This window comes from Apodemus sylvaticus, chromosome 14 (assembly GCF_947179515.1).
Source record: "Apodemus sylvaticus chromosome 14, mApoSyl1.1, whole genome shotgun sequence".
NCBI lineage: Eukaryota > Metazoa > Chordata > Mammalia > Rodentia > Muridae > Apodemus > Apodemus sylvaticus.
In genome coordinates, this window is record NC_067485.1 from 47,476,615 (window position 1) to 47,498,671 (window position 22,057).

Genomic DNA, 22,057 nt, shown 5'->3' on the forward strand with positions numbered 1-22,057 from the left:
TCCCCATGCTAAAGTGTTTTCTTTACTGGGCCATCTGAATGGAATGCAGAGTTATGATGAGATTTTTCTAATGATCCAATCCATGTATTCTATGTTTTTAAAGAGCATCAGAACAAGGAGTCTTCACACTCTATCCAAGAGATGCCATCATTGTGAGTTTCTTGTTACCTTGCTTCGAAGACTCTCTAGCTTTGACAAAAAGAATCTTGTTCATAATTGTAGAGTAGAATAGTGCATGTGCTTTTCCTGTGCAAGGGCATGGTCTACCCTGAGTAAAGGATGTTGCAGTTATCCACACATCACAGAGGGCCTGGTAGGTGTCCACTTCATGAGAGACACAGTCTTTCTCTGATTCTTAAAGATGTGGAAATCTGCATGTCATTGGTTTCAAAAGAGGAACTAAAGGAGGAAGTGGTTCAGACACCGCTTTCTTGATCCAAGCCATGTGGGATAAAATATAGTTACAAAGCATGTAATTTATTTCCATATGATGTGAACAGGATGCTGTTACCATATCAGTAGCCATGGAAGCTTGTGAAGCCACAACAAACCCCTTAGAAGGCCCATTAGAAAAAAGGCTGTCCTCTGCATGTACTAAGGACACACGCTCCACTATGTCCTCTGCATGCACTAAGGACACATGCTCCACTATGTCCTCTGCGTGCACTAAGGACACGTGCTCCACTATGTCCTCTGCATGCACTAAGGACATGTGCTCCACTATGTCCTCTGCATGCAATAAGGACACACGCTCCACTATGTCCTCTGCATGTACTAAGGACACACGCTCCACTATGTCCTCTACATGTACTAAGGATACACGCTCCACTATGTCCTCTACATGCAATAAGGACACACGCTCCACTATGTCCTCTGCATGCAATAAGGACACACGTTCCACTATGTCCTCTGCATGTAATAAGGACACATGCTCCACTATGTTTATAGCAGCCTTATTTATAATAGCCAGGAGCTGGAAAGAACCCAGGTGTCCCTCAACGGAGGAATGGATGCAAAAAATGTGGTGTATATACACAACGGAGTACTATTCAGCCATTAGAAACAATGAATTCATGAAATTCTTAGACAAATGGATGGAGCTGGAGAACATTATACTAAGTGAGGTAACCCAGTCTCAAAAGATCAATCATGGTATGCACTCACTGATAAGTGGATATTAGCCTAGAAAACTGGAATACTCAAAACCTAATCCACACATCAAATGATGTCCAAGAAGAACAGAGGAGTAGCCCCTGGTTCTGGAAAGGCTCAGTGCAGCAGTATAGGGCAATACCAGAACAGGGAAGTGGGAAGGGGTGGATGGGGGAACAGGGGGACGGAAGAGGGCTTATGGGACTTTCGGGGAGTGGGGAGCTAGAAAAGGGGAAATGATTTGAAATGTAAATAAAAAATATATCGAATAAAAAAAAAGAAAAAAGTCTGTTTACTATAAGAACAGTTTCTGTAGCATGGCAGTAGACTCTGGTCACCCACTCATTCCTCTTCAGGACACTGGCAATTCTTCTATCTTTCTAGTTTCCTGAACAATCTGATTACTTGTGTTTAGTATTTCAAAACCAATTTTTTTTTTAAAAAAAAAAATAGGACTAAATGACTAAAAGCATGTTGTCTTGGATGAACTTAGTAGGTCACCTAAATACATTCATCCAGGAAGTTCAGGGTGAAATTCACTTGAGCCACATCATTCTGTTTCACGTTAGGTCCTGTGTCAGCCACTGTGGGGAGGAACCCAGTGGAATTTCAGAGTAACTGCTCCTGTACATGTTGCAATTAGCTTTGCACAGTTTAGGTAGACCTTATTATTAAAACCATTTTATGTACTGGTATGCAGATACACTATCTAGCATTTGCAAGGGTCAGAGTTTCATACCAAACACTGCAAACAACAACAAAACCTAAGGCCCTGATAGGTTCAGTCACTTTTCAACAGCCCATATGCTCTTAGGAGTGAGTTCCTTTATAAGGGTTACCTCACTGCACTTTGCTTAGTTCCCTGGAAAGCTACTGGACAGGAGAATTTTATTTTCTTTCAGTAGATTATCATTCACAGTGACTAAACATTCTTTTAAAGTAGCCCTCGGGTAACAGTGGTCAACAATAGAGATTTCCCTATTACTTCTTGAGAAACATTTTTCAAGATGATGCATGTTTGTATGATATGTTCTCCACTCACTACAATAGCTCTATGAGTTGACTTTTCTATGCTGTCAGAGTTACTTCTTTATGTACTTACAAACACAAAAATGCCAAAAAAAAGTGACTAAAGATGAAGTTGTAGTGAGTCTGATTGTCCTATGGTTGCCAGTGATTCATAGACTGAGTGTTCACAGCCAGCAACAGAAGGACATCTCCCACAGCTGTTATTTGCGCTCTAGTAATTGCTGGTTCCCAGGAAGCACCAGTGACCAGCAATGACTGGGATGGAGGGATGGAGAAGTGCGGCAGAGCCATGGAGCACAACCCAGAGGTGGAACAAACAAACATCTGCACAAATAACAACTCCAATACAAATTGCTTCAAGTAGTGTGTCCATCTGGAACAAGATTTAAAAAAAAAAAAAAAACACTCTTGTAGAAGAACCCGTGTAACTTGGAGATTACCAAAGGTTTATTTGGAATGACACAGCACTGAGAACACAACTGTTACAGATGATTTGTGGTACAGCATACATCACACGTTCATTTTAGAATGATCTGTGGAGATGAGTTTGCATAAATAGAATGTGGAAGTATATAGGAGCTTTTGTAAATAGGTTCTTTTGCCCCCTCTTCCAGCCAATCACATAAAGGCAGAAATGATGACTGCATAGTTGCTGGTCCATGTATTTATCTGGACTGAGCAGCTGGGCAGCTACACAACCAGGCCCTGCTCTCTCCAAAGGGGTAGCAGCATGGACGCACTATCTGTTATATCATCCTGGAACTGCACACAACACACACAGACACTGTCAACTGTTTTGGCAAAGGGATGAGTGGTTTTGCCCCAAGGCAAAACTGCAGCTGTAATGCCGACAAATAAGAGCAATGCGTGTTATCAATGACACTTAGAAAGGGAGAGCTACAGTGGAAAGGGAAGCAATCAGCTATGTATATGTAGCCATCTGCATACACATAGGTCCAGCAGGCATGGGCAGGAGCTTGTGCGACTGTGTGTCCATACATATGTATATAGAAGTGATTGGAAAAGACTGTTAAGAACGTTTGCAGCTGTTTAGTTTTAAACTCAGTAAACTTGAAAGGAAAAGAGAACAAGTGCTCACATCGGGCAAGGGAGTAAGATGATGTCTTACTATAGGATAACTCATCACATCTGCAGGGCAACCACTTGACACCACACACTTGATGCAAAGAAGTCAAAGTCTGGTCTGGAGAAAGCTACTTTAGACTTGGTGGGAAGGGAATCAAGTACCAGTGTCCACGGTTAGACAAAGCACAAACAGACCTCTACTGAACACAGGGAACAGAGTAAGGACTCTTTCCTTCATTTGCTATTTTCCCCTCTTATAGTTTTTGCATACATGCTCTATTGATCAGTCTTCCCAAGCCTCATCTGGCACCAGTCTGTCAATTGTTAAGAGTGTAGTAGCAATAGTGAACTCCTCCGCATTTCATGAAGGGTTAAAAACCCAGTCACATGACCCGTTTGCACCATCTGCAGCCCTACTCCAGGCGTCGTGTGAAGTTCTCTGGAAAGAGGCCTTTGTACGTGGCCAGGTCTCTGTACTGAAGCCAGTCTGACTCCTTCACCCCCACCAACCAGCCTGCATCCTGCAAGACAAGAACAGGGTTTCAGAGTCCAGCAAACTGCAGAGTGCACAGTGCCAAGAACTTTCACAATAACACACATTCAGCTAGTACTGTGACATCAGGATGCTACACTACTACAAAACACTGTATGTTTTGATCATTTAAACATTATTCTTTTTAGAAAATAACCAATTTATGTATTATTGTACATACTTAACTGAAGGTAAATTTTAACATTCTAATTTTGTATATGGCCTATTTAGTTAGCATTATCTGAGTTATAAGTTGTTAAGGAAAAGAGATTTCACATGAAAATATGGTATGCAAAGAATCCAATCAACTGTCTTGTGCTTCACAGTGGACTGAGGAGTGAGGGAATGATCCCTTGGTGGCAGGGAACACCAAACATTTTAAAGCGGTTAAGTTAGAAAATAATGCTGACATGGCCACCAAATGTCTGGTGCTACTTATTATAAGAAAGCACTGCCCACAGCTCATATTGCATAGCCCCAATCAAGCCCCCAATACAGGGCTCACCACTACTGAAGGCTGGACAAGTGCTGCCTGACACTGCCTTTACTGCTGATGTTGATACCTGATGTTTCTTGTCCATGTAGATTACAAGGATGGTTGAGGCTGTGGTGTTCTTGCTAGAGACTCAAGTTCTTTCTAAATAAACTTTGTTTCTTTCATAGGTGCCAGCATACAAACAGACACTTAGCCATAGAAAAGTCAGAGATGGCCACTTATACAATGGGAGACTACTGCAATAACTGAGAATTACAGGTTTTTGTCCTCTGGAGGGAGTAACATGCACAGACACATACTACATGGATAACTGTGAGAAATGTCTATCTTTATTATGTTAACTAAGGCAGGAAAGACAGCCACTTACAAAGAGGGATGGTCAGATTTAATCTGAACCAGTCCTCCATGAAGCTCAAGTACATCTGATAAAAAAGAGGTCTCAAAAATTAAATAAAGGACTGGATGTATTCCCTTTGATATCATCAGAGACTATAAATTGATGCTTCTAAAAAGACAAGAAATATGAGCACTTAGACAGGCCAATTTTTGAAGAGAGAGAGAAAAAAACCACCTCACAAAAATAGCAAAGGAAAAATTGCCCCAATAAACTGGCTGATAATAGTCTGGCTGATGAGGAAATGCGCCCTCCTTCAAATTACAATGTCACACATATGAAGGATAGTTATATCTAAAGTAAGAGATGATAAGTAAACATTCCCCATGCCTCTAGTGTGCATAGGAAAGGTCAGTTCCCCTCCCACAAGCCTAAATTGGATTCTATTTACAGTGAGTTAAAATCTAATGAGACCAAATAGAACTAGGCATTTTTAAATCATTTCAATAGTGAACAAAAAGATAAGAAGCGACATCCACAAAGCCATAATGAAGATATATTCTAACCCATTACTCTGAAATACAACTTTAACTATAAAGTGAAGGCTATTAGGCAATATAAATCTTTAGCTAAGGAAAATTAAACTTAAACTGCCTAAAATATGTGGTAGAGAAGAATTTCCAGTTTTGATTATGGTAGAAGAGTTTGTATTAAATAAATGCTTCTTCCCAGACTAAGCACTCAGACAACTATGCATGTGTATGCGCATATACGAATCTAAATATACATTGGCAACTGTTTGGGGTAATGTATAATTATAAAATGAAAGCTGTATATAGTATGATGGACATAAATCATGTGCAGAGCTAGCTGAAGGCACCAAGACAGAAAAACCAACAAGAAATATTTAACCCTTGCATGTAGGGAATCACTGTGTGTGAGAACAGGTTACTATAGCTTTCTGCCAAGGATGGTCCTCATTCTGCATGCTGCAGGGGTCTAGAATTTGAGGACACAAGAACAGCTGTATACTAGTGGACAGGGAAGTTCTAGGAGGAAGGAAGAGGCACTTTGCACAACCCAAATGCACAGGGGCACTTTATTTAAATCCTGGGTTGCATCCAGAAATGAGATTTCAAGAACTAGGGGAGAAACAATAGTAAAATATCTGAGAGCAGTAAGAGAGTTTTAGCACTGCCAATAAAGGGAGTTTATATCCTGAGTGGGGCTGGAGAGGTGACTCAATGGTTAAGAGTGTGAACACTTTTTTTTTTATTAGATATTTGCTTTATTTACATTTTGAATGTTAACCCCTTTCCACATTACCCCACTGAAAACCCCCTCCCCATACCCCCTTCCGGTGTTCCCACCATCCCCTAATTTCCTGATTTGTATTTCCTTATTCTGGGGAATTGAGACTTCACAAGACAAATGGCCTCTTTCCTCACTGATGTCTGAAATGGTGATCCTCTGCTACCTATGTAGCTGGAGCCATGGGACTCTCCATTCTTTGGTTGGTGGTTTAGTCCCTGAGAGCTCTGGGGGTTATTGATTGGTACATATTATTGATCCTCCTGCAGAGCTGCAAACCTCTTCAGCTCCTTGGGTCCTCTCTCTAACTGCTCCATTGGGGACCCTATTCTCATTCTATTGCTTGGCTGTGAGCCATGGGTGTTTTGATCCACTTTTCAATAAGGATCCAAGTATTTACACTTTGATCTTCCTTCCTCTTGAGCTTCATGTGGTCTGTGAGTTGTATCTTGGGTATTCCGAGTTTTGGGTTAATATCCACTCATCAGCAATTGCCTATGTTGTGTGGAATGTGAACACTTGTAAGCACCAGAGTTCAGGTCCAAGTATCTGAGTTTGGTTGTTAGAACCCACATCAAAACCACCTGTAGTTCAGGCCAGGATATTTGATGCCCAGCTTACCTAGGTACCTGCATCATGCACACACACAGCCACATATGAATACAGGAAGTTTAAAATAAAAATGGGCATGAAAAAACAATGCAAACCAAGTTAGGAGAACTGACAAAACACTGCACTATAGGCTTTCTATAGACAACTTCCCTAAAAGTACCTTATGGTTCAGAGGTAGAAATATTTTCCTAGGGATAAGAATTTATGAAAAGTCTATAGGCAAATATTCTAAGAAAATTTAGAACAATCTTCAACAATTTTAGGGTAATAAGTTAGTATTTAAGTGCCTGTTGGAACAAAAAAAATTAACCTTCAGATATAGAAAACAGAATCCACAGCATAAATAAAAATGTTACCAGACCCAAGGACAAAATTAGTAAAATACGTCCTATGGACAAGGCAATGGACAGAAATATACCCTGATGGTATACAGATTTCCAAATATCTGGAATCAGAAATACTGACTCAGTGAGAAATGCTGAATCATCTAGAAGTACTGTATTAGTTATTATAAGTTTGTTCAAGTATCTAAGTTGAAGGATAGTGGTTATGAGACAGTATAGGGGAACCTCAGCAAGGAAATGGAGACTAAATAGAAGGAAGGCAGAGGCATGGTGGAAAGGCTGCAGTGTAATGCAGGCACTGGGATGACCGCTGCATACACGTAACAAACACAGAGCAACAGTGGAATTATTATAAATCCCCCAACCTATCATGGTGATTATATATATATATATATATATATATATATATATATATGTATATATATATAAATTTAAAAAGTCACACAGTTAGGCATTAACCTTGAACATAATAAGATTAGAAATTCAGAAACAGAGAAGAAAAAGGAGGGAGAAAAAATTGAGAGTAGTTGATAGTTTTCCATATAATGAAAAATACAAATGTCATGAGTCAAAGAAGGATAATGAAACCCAAGTAGGAAATCACACACACACACACACACACACACACACACACACACACACACACACACACACACACCCTACACCATATCATATTCAAACTCATTGGTTATACATGAATATACAAACATTCTGGAAAGTTCACTATTTAAACTATGTAAACCAAACAACAGCTGAGCTCTAACTATAAACAATAGAGATCAGAAAACATCTTGAATCATTAAGAGAAAAGAGGTCAGCTCAGAGCTCGTTCCCTAGGGAGGGATCTTTAGAAATGAATGTAAATGAAGACAGGTTTATGGGATTAGCTGTGTGCAGATCAGCATTCAAGAAACTGCTAAAGGAGGAAAAATAATAAAAATATTCAGGAAAAAATGAAGAAACGCATAGAAATAATAAGTTTATTGCTAAGTATAAAAACTAGCTCTTTTGTCTTTTCAAAAAATATTACAGGTAGTGCAAAATACATACATTTCTGTAATTTGTGTGGTGGATAATTTCATTTGTTTACTTGATGGGATTTATGCCTAGGGTATTGATATGACAAAGCATTGGTTGTGCCCGTGTGAACTCTGTTTTCCAAAGGGATCTGACTGAAGGAAGAGTAGTCACACTGAATGTGATTGGCACAATCTCATGGGCTGGAATCCTAGAGTAAATAAAAAGGAAAAAGAGGGAAACTGGATGAATCCGGGGAGTCTCTTCAGTCTACATTTCCTTCTTATGAGATACACAAGGGAGAGAAAGCTCAGCCTCACAGTCACACCAAAATGGAGCTACCTGCCACTATGCCTTCTCTGCCACAATGGACTGTATCTCCTCAAACCATGAACCCAAATGTGGTGGTTTGAAACAGGGCTGTCCTCCCCCACCAAGACTCATGTATTTGAATTCTTACTTATAGAGAGTGACACTATTAAGAGGAGGTGGCCCTGTTTGAGGAAGTGTGTCACTGTGGAGGCAGGCTTTGAGATATTAGATAAGCTCAAGCTATGCCCAGTGGCACAGTCTTCTCTTTGCTACCTGGGGCTTAAGATGTAGAACTCTTAGCTCCTTTTCCAGCGCCATGTCTACTTGGACAATGCCATGCTTCCCGCCATGATGATAATGGACTAAGCCTCTAAATCTGTAAGCCAGCCCCAATTAAATGATGTCTTTCATAAGAGTTGCCATGGTCATGGTGTTTGTTCATGGAAACTCTAAGATACCAAATAAGCCTTCCCTCTCTTAAGCTGATTCTGTCTGATACTTAGTCACAGAGTTGAGATTGGAAACTAATATTAAAAATTATTGCAGTTGGATGGGCTTATGACTGAGACTCCTTGACTGTGTGGTTTGTAGATGTTTGGAACTGTTTTCTGGAAGAGCTGTGGAAGACTTTGGAGGTGAGAAAGGCCCTTGGATGCTCTACACACAGCCTAATAGTCTATTCTGATGGGGTTCAGGGAAACTAGAATGCTGATAAAATGTGGAAGGTGAAGAGTTCTGGCTGTGCCCATGAAGCTGCAGTGAGGAACAAAGACTCTAATGGGACTCTTGTGTTTTATTTCGCCAAAGAATCAGGGTGTGTTTTGCTTGTGACCTGAAAGTATGAGTAGTATTGAAATAAAAATGAAAAACCAATCGATGAAGTTGTTTGGCAGGGGGCCATTTTAAGACATAATATCTAAACTAGAGTATGTTAAAAACCCAAGGCAAAAAGCTTGAACCAGTTATGGGTATAAATATAACAGATAAGGACAAAGCAGATATGGTTGTTAAAAAGTTTTGCATGATTAATGTTAAGACCCAGAACTTTGTATTGGGAAGTAGGAGAACTGTTGGGTCATTAGATTCCAGCTTGTAAAACTGTAAAATTATTTGAATTTTTTCATTTGTCATATGATAATTGAATGAAGACAACATCCAGTGCATCCTGACAAATAAGGACCACCTAATGTTTTCCTACATTCAGCTTTGCAGGCACAAAGATCCCACTGTGATTGCGGTCCAAGGAAGTCAGGGTACACCTTGAATTGGCAGCGAGTTTTGCTTTTTCTACAGGATATTCATTTTTGAAACATACAACATACAAATGACAGAGTCCTGAAGGTTTATACCAAGGTTCCAAGAAGCCAGAGTCTACCATTATATAGCCTCAGATTTTCTGCATGGAACTCTAAAAGGATAGTTCAGAAAGCTGTGAAGGTGAAGACCAAGTTGCAATATCTCATGGGATGTTGGGAAAGCAAAAGATGTCTGTCAAGAAAAGCTTCATTCATTTAGTGAAGATTACAGAAGGGTGAGGGCACAGTGTCGGAGTAGGTGGGGGCAGCCAAGTGGACTGGAGCATTGAAGATAGCTCCACATACTGAGATGCCATGCATGGGATTGCAGGACTTTGTGTTGAGTCTCCTGGGATTCTGCCCAGCTGTGCTACAGTATTTCTTTGCTCTTCTCCCATTCCTTCTTCTTGGGGATGTGAGAATTAGTAATATTTCCTTCCTTCCTTCCTTCCTTCCTTCCTTCCTTCCTTCCTTCCTTCCTTCCTTCCTTCCTTTCCTTCCTTTCCTTTCTCCTTTTTTGATCTTATATGCCTTGTGTTTAAAACATTGTCAAGCCTTAGTTGAGACTCCAGACTTAGACTTTTGAACAAAGTTAGAATTGTTCAGACTTTGGGGACACTGGAAACAGGCTGAATGCATTTGCATGGTGAGGTAAAGGCATCAAGAGTGAGACACCGTCTTTTGCAATAATGGTTATGGCTATCAGTTTGACAAGGAATATACTTGCCCTGGCTACTTTCCATTGCCAACTTGGTTAGATTAATTAGTAAAGACCTAGAGCATTTCAGGAGACATGCCTTAGGACTTTTCTTTTTTCTTTTTTTTTTCTTTTTTTAATTGAATATAATCTTCATTTACATTTCAAATGGTAAAACATTTCCCAGTTTTCCCACTCCCCCAAAACCCCCAACCCCTCCTCCTACCCCCTGGCTCCAAGTATATGCCCCTCCACCTGACCCACTCCCACCCGCCTTACCTCTATTTCCCTTTGTTGGGGCATCTATTGAGCCTTCACCTGACCAAGGACCACTCCTCCCACTGATGTCCAACAAGGCATTCCTCTGCTACATTTTTGACTGGAACCATGTGTACCCCTTGGTTTATGGTTTAGTCCCCGGGAGTCCTGGGGCATCTGGGTGGCCAACATTGTTGTCCTTCCCATGGGGCTGTGAACCCCTTCAGATCCTCTGGACCACCCTCCAACTCCTCCATTGGGGACCCCACACCCAGACCAATGATTGGCTGCTAGCATCTGCCTCTCTATGTGTAAGGCTCTGGCAAGGCCCCTTAGGACTTTTCTATGAGTGCTTTACCTGCAAGTGTTAACTGAGGGTATAAAACCTGTCCCAAATACACAGAGCACCATCCCATGGTTGTCTAAATTAAATAAAAAGGAAAACTGAGAAATCTGAGAAGTCCTGACATGTCCTTTGCTCTTTGTCTGCCGAGAAGTGAGGAAGCCCAGATGACATTCCTACTGCCACGGAGGCACCTGCTCTCAAGCCTTCTCTGCCATCCCCCAGGGGCTGCAATTCCCAACAAGACCCCGTCCCCTTGCTTGTGTTGCTTCTCCTCATGTCACAGTAATGAGAAAAGTAACTAATTAAATAGAGTTTAAATACTTTAAGTTGCATAGAGACGTTTCTGGATCTGCCTATAGTGTTAATCTCTACTTTATCAAATTTTGCTCACAAATAGTCTAATAATTACATAATAATTTTATCAGTGTATTTAAAGAATTAATTTAGGGCTTATTAACTATTGTTAATTGTAAGGCTTTGCTTGTTTTTTTACTTTTCTATTTTTTGGGGTTATTTGTGAGTGTGGGTGCATGTGTGTGTGTGGTGTATGTGTGTGTGTGTGTGTGTGTGTGTGTGTGTCAATATATTGCTCTCTGTGTATATGTTTTGATAATGGATTTTCTATGTAGCTTAGAATAATCTCTAACTGCTGAACCACCCTATCAAGATCTTCTTCCTGAGTGCTGGAATATAGACATGTGTTATAACTCTTGGCTACTGAGTGCTATTGTCTGCATTCTTTTGTAAATTTATCTTTTTATCATTTCCTTCTTTGCACTTTATATTTAATTGTATGTCAAACTTTATTTATTATTATGTATATGCATGGTATGCTCTGGCCTTCAGGCCTATGCATCCATCATATTGTACAATCCCTGTAGGCCAGAAGAGGGTATTGGATTCCTTGAGATTGGAGATAAAGTTGTGAGCCACCATATGTATTCCAGGAATCAACTTTGAGTTCTGTGGAAGAGCAGCCAGTACTCTTAATAGTTGAGCCATCTCCCCAGCCCCAGCATGAAATATTTTTCACTTCATTATTTATTTGATAAATTTATCACTTAAAAAATCTGTCTTTAATTTTCTTATATATTTGGTGCTTTAATTTTTTTTATTAATTTTTAACACTTATAGAGGCATAGCACCTGGGTGTTCAGCCATCAGCTGATTTATATTGCTAAATCTATTACCAAAAGGAAGGGCAAGCCAGAGCTGATCCTGTGCTACCAAATACCCTTGGAGAGAGCTGTTCTCCCAGAAGTGGCGACACTCCTGTGAGCACAGGTAAAACCACAACCTCTGCTCAAATTCCTGGCTCAAAAGGGACCTGCCCAGAGCCATCAGGACCCAAGAACCAAGGACCATCCTGGAACAGGATCTTTCTGGTTTTTGTCTGTACCCCAAAGTTGACCCTGTGCCACAACTCTCCAAATCCAAATTCCTCCCAGGGAAAACTGGTCTCCCAGGAGTACTGACACACAGACTTGCTGGAGGGACATGCCACAGTCAGAGACAACAAGACCAGCTAACACCAGAGATACGAGATGGCGAAAGACAAGGGCAAGAACATAAGCAACAGAAACCAAGGCTACTTGGCATCAACAGAATCCAATTCTTCCACCACAGTGAGCCCTGAATACCCCAACACACCAGAATAGCAAGACACTGCTTTAAAATCACATCTCATGAGGATGATAGAGGACTTTAAGAAGGATATAAATAACTCCCTCAAAGAAATACAGAAGATCACAGGTAAACAGGTAGATGCCCTTAAAGAGGAAACACAAAAATCCAATTAAGAATTATAGGAAAACACAACCAAACAGAAGAAGAAATTGAACTAAATCATACAGGATCTAAAAATGGAAATAAAAACAATAAAGAAATCACAAAGGGAGACAACTCTGGAGATAGAAAACCTAAGATAGAGATCAGGAGTCATAGATGCAAGCATCACCAACAGAATACAAGAAATAGAAGAGCAAATCTCAGGTGCAGAAGATACCATAGAAAACATTGACACATAAGTCAAAGAAAATACAAAAGGCAAAAAGCTCCTAACCCAAAACATCCAGGAAATCCAGGACACAATGAGAAGACCAAACCTAAGGATAATAGGTATAGAAGAGAGTGAAGATCCTCAACTGAAAGGGCCAGGAAATGTCTTCAAAAAATTATAGAAGAAAACTTTCCTAACCTAAAGAAAGAGATCCCCATAAACATACAAGAAGTCTACAGAACTCTAAATAGATTGGACCAGAAAAGAAATTTCTCCCATCACATAATAGTCAAAACACCAAATGCACAAAACAAAGAAAGAATATTAAAAGCAGTAAGGGGAAAAGGCCAACTAACATATAAAGGCAGACCTATCAGAATTATACCAGACTTCTCACCAAAGACTATGAAAGCTAAAAGATCCTGGGCAGATGTCATACAGACCCTAAGAGAACACAAATGCCAGCCCAGGATACTATGCCCAGCAAAACTCTCCACTACCATAGATGAAGAAACCAAGATATTTCATGACAAAAAATTTTTACACATCTTTCCACAAATCCAGCCCTACAACAGATAATAGATGGAAAACGCCAACAGGAGGAGGGAAAGTATACCCTAGAAAAACCAAGAAAGTAATCTTCTCTCAAGAAACCCAAAAGAAGATAGCCACACAAACATAAAAATAACAGGAAGCAACAATCACTATTCCTTAATTTCTCTTAACATCAATGGACTCAATTCCCCAATAAAAAGACATAGAGTAATAGAATGGAAACGTAAACAGGACTCAGCAGTTTGCTGCATACAGGAAATGCGATGTCAAAGACAGACACTACCTCAGAGTAAAGGGCAGGAAAACAATTTTCCAAGGAAATGATTTCAAGAAACAAGCCATTCTAATATCAGATAAAATCAGCTTTCAACCAAAAGTTATCAGAAAGCATAAGGAAGGACACTTCACACTCATCAAAGGAAAAAAAATCTACCAAGAAGAATTCTCAATTCTGAACATACAATGCTTCAAATGCAAGGGCACCCACATTCATTAAAGAAACTTCACTAATGCTCAAAGCACACATTGCACTGCACACTATAACAGTGGCAGACTTCAATAACCTGCTCTTTTCATTGAAACACAAACTAAACAGAAACACAGTGAAACTAACAGAAGTTATGGACCAAATGGATTTAACAGATCTATAGACCATTTCATACTAAAACAAAAGACTGTACCTTCCTCTAAGCACCTCATGGTACCTTCTCCAAACCTGACCATATAATGGGTCACAAAACAGGCCTCAAGTGAAAGGGCCAGTAAATGTCTTCAAAAAATTGAAAGATTGAAATAATCCCTTGCATCCTATTAGATCTCCATGGACTAAAGCTGGTCTTTGATAGCAACAACAACAAAAAAAAAAAAAAAACAGAAAGTGCACATATACAGGGAAGCTAAACAATGCCATACTAAATGATAACTTGGTCAAGGGAGAAATCAAGACAGAATTAGAGAATTTACAATTTAATGAAAATGAAGGCATTGCATACCCAAACTTATGGGACACAATGAAATCAGTGCAAAGCGGAAAACTCATAGCTCTGAGTGTCTCCAAAAGAAACTGGGGAGAGCATACACTAGCAGCTTAACAGCACACCTGAAAGGTCTAGAACAAAAAGAAGCAAACACCCCAAAAGGAGTAGATGGCAAGAAATAATCAAACTCAGTGCTGAAACCAACCAAGTAGAAAGAAAAAGAACTATACAAAGAATCACCAAAACCAGGAGCTGGTTCTTTGAGAAAATAAGCAAGATAGATAAACCTTTAGCCAAATGAACTAGAGGGCACAGAGATAGTATCCAAATGAACTAAATCAGAAATGAAAATGGAGATATAACAACAGAAACTGAGGAAATTAAGAAATTCATCACATCCTACTATAAATGCCTATATTTAACAATACTGGAAAATCTGGATGAAATGGACAATTTTCTGTATACCAAATATCTAACAAAGTTAAATCAGGATCAGATAAACAATCAAAACAGTCCCATAACCCCTAAAGAAATAGAAGCAGTTATTAAAAGTCTCCCAACCAAAAAAAGCCCAGGACCAGATGGGTTTAGTGCAGAATTCTATCAGCCCTTCAAAGAAGACCCAATACCAATACTCTTCAAACTATTCCACAAAATAGAAACAGAAGGAACACTACCCAATTCATTCTACGAAGCCACAGTAACACTGTATTCTCCCTTGGAGATGGAATGGTTTTTCTAATCAGGAGATTGTCATAATTTCCTTTCATAGAGGACTTCATAAGAGATTTTTCTCTACTATCATGTTCAATGTTCCAAATAGTTTTAAAAACTGGGTGAGTGCATATTACTTCCAGCTTCAGAAGATATCATGTATATTTAAAAGGCATTTAACTATTATAAATTATTTTGATGACTTAAAAATGTCAATACTGAGTTATATATTTTTAAAATAAATTTTATTAGTTTAATAAAAATAAATATCATAAAGAGCAAAGTTTTGGTGTATAAGTATTAACTTTGAAAGCTGTTGGTTTAAACTTTATTTTTAGGGAAAGACTTATACATATATTTCTTTAAAATTACTCTGTGAGTTATAGCTTTTCTCTGTAAAATACATGCTCGTAGGTTTGTTTACACAGGCTTTACATACCATTTCACGAGGTTCCAAATTGTGAATAGGAGCCATCTTGTGTTCCTAGCACCTTATTATCCAATCATTCAGAGAAGAGATAAGTTTTCCAATTGAGGTATAATTTAAATGCCATGTTGTATAATGGCAGAACCATTGGTTGTAAAGTTTAATATGGCTTAACCTAACTAAGGCTATGTAGGCATGGTCCCATCAAGATCCAAAACATTTTTATGTCCTTATAAACTTTTCAAGGTTCTTTCCATGGGTTACCGTATCACAAGGGGCAGCCACTGAAAAGGATGCCTCCTGTCATGCCTGACGTCAGCATTTCCTAAAACCCAATGTTACAAGTATAGCATCCCTAACAAGAAATCTTGAGACAAGAAAAGGTCATCTCAACTAATTGTACAGAAAGGGACAGTCAATGGCGTTAGAAATGGGTATCCCAAAAGATGGAGTGCTGAATGTGCAAGATCTTAGCACCTTTTTAGAATTGGGTAGAAGCATGTTAGAAAATAGAAATGCTTCAGGAAGTCACTTGTCCAACTGACCCTCGAAAGATCCAACATGGCCCAATGCCCCTTCCAGCCTTTACATTACCTGGTCAGCTTCTGAGTCTGAGGGCACCACAAGCACCACATCGCCCCTTTGTAGGGTAAGTTCATCAGAGTTCGCTGCCTCAAAATCATGGAGGGTTTCCACCTGCAACATATTCAAGAAGAAATGGTTAATTTTACAAAGAGGCTGAATGTGGTGACTCTGCCTGTAAACCCTGTGCCCAGGAGTCTGAGGCAGGACACTAGCCATGACTACAAGCCAGCTTGGGCTAACAACTGAACTCCAAACAAGCAAAGGCTTTAGGCTACATCAAAATAAAAAGAAAGAAGCAAAGGGAAAGAAGGAAGGAAGGAAGGAACAGAGGGAGGAAGGAAAGAAGGAAGGAAGGAAGGAAGGAAGGAAGGAAGGAAGGAAGGAAGGAAGGAAGGAACAGAGGGAGGAAGGAAAGAAGGAAGGTAGGAAGAAAGGAAGAAAGGAAGAAAGGAAGGAAGGAAAGGGGTACATATTTCCTAATGAGATTATGCAGACACTGCTAGAAGCTTTCTCCAAGTACATAAAGGATGAAGATAAGTTTTGCAATCCTGTCATGGATGGGGTGTGGTCTGCAGCAGAGGCCCATTTGTGGGTGTGGGTAGTAAGAGGTATGCAGAACATCAAGACAAGGACTGTAGTGCCAGGCCACTGGGGTGATGCCCTCAAAAGAATTAGAGGGCTTCTTATAGGACTTCCAAGAAGAAAATGTGTGAGATTTTCCTTACTCTGGCTTTCTGTGTCATGTGATCTTTCCTTCTCACAATATAGCATCTGCACACAGCCAGAGTAGAGCTACTGCCAGTGTTCTTTAACTTCTCATTGTAGGCTAAATAGATCACTTGTTTTTCTAAAGACCTAGAATCCAGCATTTCCATACCATACTATAAATTTAATACCATAAAACAGACTAATACAAACCCCAAGGGAAGGAGGAAACTTCAAAACACCTTTGGAAATACTTAACAATCTGTTTACTTAACAATCTTGCTTTTCATTGACTTGTACAAGGCCATTTGTATCTCTATTTAATAATTTAATGCAGTATATAATAGCTGAAACTTTAGCTTATTAGTTTTCATTAGATACTTATTGTAACGGATGACTGCTTAAGTTGAACTAAACATGCCAAGCTAAGAAGTTGTTCTGTCAAATAATGAAAAACCAGGCAAACCACCGCTTGCACGTTTTAGAAGAATTAGTATTTTATTAAACAAATGGCTTCTTAAAAATACATTTTCGCCCTTTTCTATCTTACCACATTATGCCATAGCAGCCTGCTTTCCCTTTGCATCTAAGGTTATTTTTTTTCTAGATTTACATTATGGGAAAAGCAGAAAGGGTAACACGTATAATACCCATCCCTCAGCTTCATGGACTGTCTAGTCCTGGCCAGTTTTTCTTCTGTTATTGATTCCTTATAAACACTTGCACATTCAAGATGAAACTGCCTACCTTTAAATATGTATTTTCTGTATGGAACAAAACTATCAGAGCTCTAACTGACTGTTACACAAAAATTAATTCAGTAGAGCAGAAATCCAAGGAAGGGTTGAGGAGGACACCTTGGGTCACACTGCAGTGACTGGCAAGCTAAGCCTGGGTCTTTCATGTCCCAGCCTTGCCTAGCACAGTTTTCCTGGATTTTAGTGCACTGCTTAATCAACTAACCAGGTTTTCAACCCTAACATTAACCCATATGATCAATTATTTTTCCCACATTAATCCCTTCATTATACCGAAACCCTCCAGTACAAAGTGGCAGTTTCCTTCTAAAGAAGGGTCAAAGAGAATGGATAGAGATATTTAATTCCATTATTATTAACACAAATATATATATATATATATATATATATATATATATATATATATATGCATATAATTTTTAAAGGAAAAATAGGTATCCAGGCATGGTGGTCACTGCCCATCACCCAGATGTCTGGAAGGCTAAAGCAGAAGTTCAAACAGTAAAGACCTGCCAATCAAAATTAGTAAGGCCATGCCTCTAAATTAAAAAGGACAAAGGTTTGAAGCAAAGTAGCAGAGTGCTTGTAAATTTACCATTCACAAAGCTTTGAGTCTGCTCTCAGGTCAGCTAAACAAAGAACCAACCAAGCTAAACAAGGGCTGTGATCTGAAATACAGTATCAGATTATACAAAGCTTACAGTTTCTAATCAGATTCTTCTAGGACCCTTATCTGCCACACCACTGGGCTGTAAATGGCATTTCTGGGCAATTATGATTGTTGTTTTGTTGATAGGTGAGAAGGCTTTAGTCCCTGGCCAGAAAATCTTTCTTCCTAGGAATGGAGGCTTGTTTTTTTCTTCCCTTTCACAGAAGGCCCAGAGTGCCTTTAGACACTTGTTTCTGGCCTATGTGTTAGCCTCTCATTCTGCATTTGGACTGGATGACTCTGTTTCCTGCCTGTTTGACAACTCCTTATGAAACACACTTTAACTTGAAAGGCCTGGTCTGAGCCAGGCTAAACAGACTCAGCTCTGAAGGGGGCATGGGAAGGTGTTACTATAAATCTTGCTTGCCCAAAGTGTGGACTTGGGGTCATTTTCCCAGGAGAGGCCAGCACAAAGGGAAAGCAGATTTAAGAAACAATACACAAAATACAACAACACACTGGAGGGCTGGAGAGATGGATCAGTGGTTAAGAGCACTGACTACTCTTCTGAAGATCCTGAGTTCAAATCCCAGCAACCACATGGTGGCTCCCAACCATCCAAAATGAGATCTGATGACCTCTTCTGATGTGTCTGAAGACAGCTACAGTGTACTTAGATATAACAATAAATAAATCCTTAAAAACAAACAAAAAAAAAAACAACACACTGGAAATCCAGAACCCACACACTGGAAAACCAGAAAATGGTGCAAAGAAAACTCAAATGACAATGACCATAAAGTGACAATACAAAGACCTTGTAGAGAAAGCCAGGAGGCAGTTCCTGAGTGGCATCCCCTGGTGCAGGCATAGCAGCCTGAGAATCCAGAGGTGTGGGCTCTGTGGACACTTCCTGCTTCTCGCCTGCTGGGCCCTGGGGAGCCACATCCTCAGAGGCCTCCCTTGGTTCAGTACCCGTAGCAGTTTCTTGGTGTTCTCCTTCCCCTTCATGGTTGGAGGCTGGCTCAATGACAACAGAAGGGATGACCTTCTCCTGGTGGATAGAGAAAGGGACAGTGTCATGGCCTGGGAAATGATAGGCGTACTTGCTCCTAGGTCAGTATCTGCTCCCAACCACCACTTTCTCTTCCCACTAACCCACAGTTCCAAACCCACTAAGTTTGCAGACTGTAAACCCATGCCTCGTGTTCTTCCTGACTTTTTCACTGTCTTTGAGTACTAAACAATTAGTGGGAATGCTATCTTGATCCTCGAGCAGTCACACTCCTGGAAAATGGGAAGGTCTCATAAGCAATTCCAGAGTGGTGGGAGGCTAAAAAGGAAGAAGGTCTGCCCTGGGGGGGGGTAGGGGGCAGGAGGGTATCCTGAAAAGAAAATACAAAGGGAACTTCCTGTTGCTGTCACACTTTGCAGTGGGTGTTCATGATTGCCCATGTGGCCTGGTATGTGTTGGTATTCTGTCTAAGCTCCACCCCACACTTACCTGGCAACAGTCAGGTATGCCCCGCCCCATAGACCTGGCCCACCATAAAAGGGGCTACTTGCCCCTCCTCTCGCTCTCTCTCATCACACTCTCACCTCTCTGACCCTTGGGCTCTCCTCCCCGTCCTCCACGTGGTCATGGCTGGCCTCGATTCCTCCACTTCTCTACTCTCTCTCTCTGCCTCTCTTACTCCCATTCTCCGCCCTGAATAAACTATTCTATACCATGTCTGTGTGTGTGTGGTCCCTCAGGGGGAAGAGGTGCCTGGGCATGGGCCCACTTAGGCACCCCCTTACCCCACACCGCCGTCCCACCCTCCCTAAACCCCCCTTCTCTCTTTTTAAGCCCCCTTCATCATGTACTATCTTTGATTGCTGCAGGGGCACAGGAGGAGCCAGAACCAACTCTAACTTCCCGTGTGTGCTCATCAGACTGTTTCCTTGAAAAGCGGGATTAGCTTCAATGAGAGAATTCCTCTAGGGAATCTGAGCTGCTCTGATAATGATAAACATGAAATAGTGATAACTGTAACTCAGAGTCACTACTTATACTGAGTTCCCAGCAAGGGCTGGCACTGGGTTGAGCCTTTGGAGGGCGTTTATCACTCAAATAGCTCTATCATTTTTATCACACTCTTTCTTGCCCTCTTCACTATGGGTTTTCTCATTGTGGTAGTCTGAATAAAAATGTCCCCCCATATCATAGAGTGGCATTATGTGCCTTCATTGGAGGAGGTGTGTGACTGGGGGGGGTGGACTTAGAGGTTTCAGAGGCTCAAGCCAAGCATAGTGGCCCCAGAAGTAGAACTCTGAGCGCCTTCTCCACACCTTTCCTGTTGCGTGGCGCCATGCTTCCCAGCATAGCTGTAATGGACTAAACCTCTGAACTATAAGCCAGCCCTAATCAAAAGCTTTCCTTTATAAGGTCGTGGGGTTTGTTCACAGCAATGGAAACCCAAAGACCCTCCTCATCTGTGCTTCATTCCTTCTCTCTATCATGAACGAAACTCTTTCTCCTTTCTGTGTTTCAGCCATGGGTCTAGGAAGTCCATTCCATGCACAGGCAGCTACTGCCCAGGCCAGGAGAAAACACCCCACTAACTAGCCCTCAGGGAACCCTTACCTGAGGAGCCCCTGCGTCAGGCTCAGCTGGTTGAGGGCTCTCACTGCTTGCAAGCTCCGTGCTTTCCACACCAGTTTTGGCTCCCTCTGGACTTGCTCCTTCTCCCTCAGGGGGGGCTACCTTCTCTGCCTCTGCTTCCTCCACTGGGGCACCCTCAGTTGGCACTGTAGTTTCCACGGTCTCGCCAGTATCAGTTTCGGGAGGGATCTGTAAGGTAGAGGGAAGTCACTATGACTGTGTCTCCAGAGCCTCCACAAGGCCTCAGACCCATCCCATCATTCTTCCCTAAATGCTAAAGCTCCCAGTCCTGAGTGCTTTGCCATGATTCTTACACAGAGCTCACTTTTCCACAGAGCAGAGCTCACTTTTCCACAGAGCATCCAATGATACAGATTCTGCATCCCGTGGTTTTCCCTGCAGCCAGGTATGGTGGATGGCATTGAAACAGGCAACATAGACCATTCTTTAGATGATATGGGTAATTGGTGGGTGGATCTTTCTCAATAAGCTATTGGGTTTGTTGTTGTTGTTGCTGCTGCTGCTGTTGCATGAAAGCAGACTGAAGTGGATCGAGCTTAAGGGAGCACCTGTTACAACACTAAGGGGAGCGGGTTCCTGTGAAGCCTGGCTCATGGAGAAAGACCACAATACGATGACGTCCCATCATCACAATCAGGATGGCTGCACTTTGTGATGTTCTCCACATCTGTATGGATAAGGCTTCAGAACTGAATCACCTCAAGGAACAGGAGTGAAGGTGGTGTGTCCCCCAAAAGAACACTAGAGGATGAAGGGAAACGGCTTCAAAATCCAATATACATCAGCAATATATAAATATCCATGGAGCCATCTGCTGGCTAGGAGATCTGCACAATCAGATTTTGTGTCTTTGCTCAGGGTAACCAAATTGAAAAAGTTTTCATTAGTATTTAAAATGTGTGCTGATGAAATAAAGGAGGTATCATCACAAGTTTTAAACTTGGACAAACTGGTTTAGAGTGGAACCTTTAGTAGGACTCTAATAATATTGGCATAATAGAGCTGATTTGAGAAGGTAGAATAAAAAGGACTACTGAGAAAGAATGTTAAGACTGAGTTTATATCGTATACCCAGCACACATGGTCCAAAAATCGGTCTAGCTTTCTGATGGTTAGTATCAGCTCATGATTTCTTTTACCAAATCAGCTCTGCCCTGTTCACTGTGATAAGTCAGAAGAGCCAGACTCTCACCAGCATTGCC

General features: G+C 40.8%; 1 protein-coding gene across 1 annotated transcript in view; it reads right to left on the reverse strand.

The window, feature by feature from the left end:
• Nucleotides 1–2,675: 2,675 nt before the first annotated feature.
• Amph (amphiphysin) overlaps nucleotides 2,676–22,057 on the reverse strand; it is a 202,534-nt gene continuing 183,152 nt past the window's right edge. Inside the window, exons 18-21 of the mRNA XM_052157423.1 lie at nucleotides 20,817–21,023; nucleotides 19,008–19,244; nucleotides 16,088–16,189; nucleotides 2,676–3,788 (exon numbers count right to left, since the gene is read on the reverse strand). Of these exons, the coding sequence (XP_052013383.1) occupies nucleotides 3,681–3,788; nucleotides 16,088–16,189; nucleotides 19,008–19,244; nucleotides 20,817–21,023 (654 nt within the window). The 3' untranslated portion in view covers nucleotides 2,676–3,680. The remainder of the gene's footprint in view (nucleotides 3,789–16,087; nucleotides 16,190–19,007; nucleotides 19,245–20,816; nucleotides 21,024–22,057) is intronic.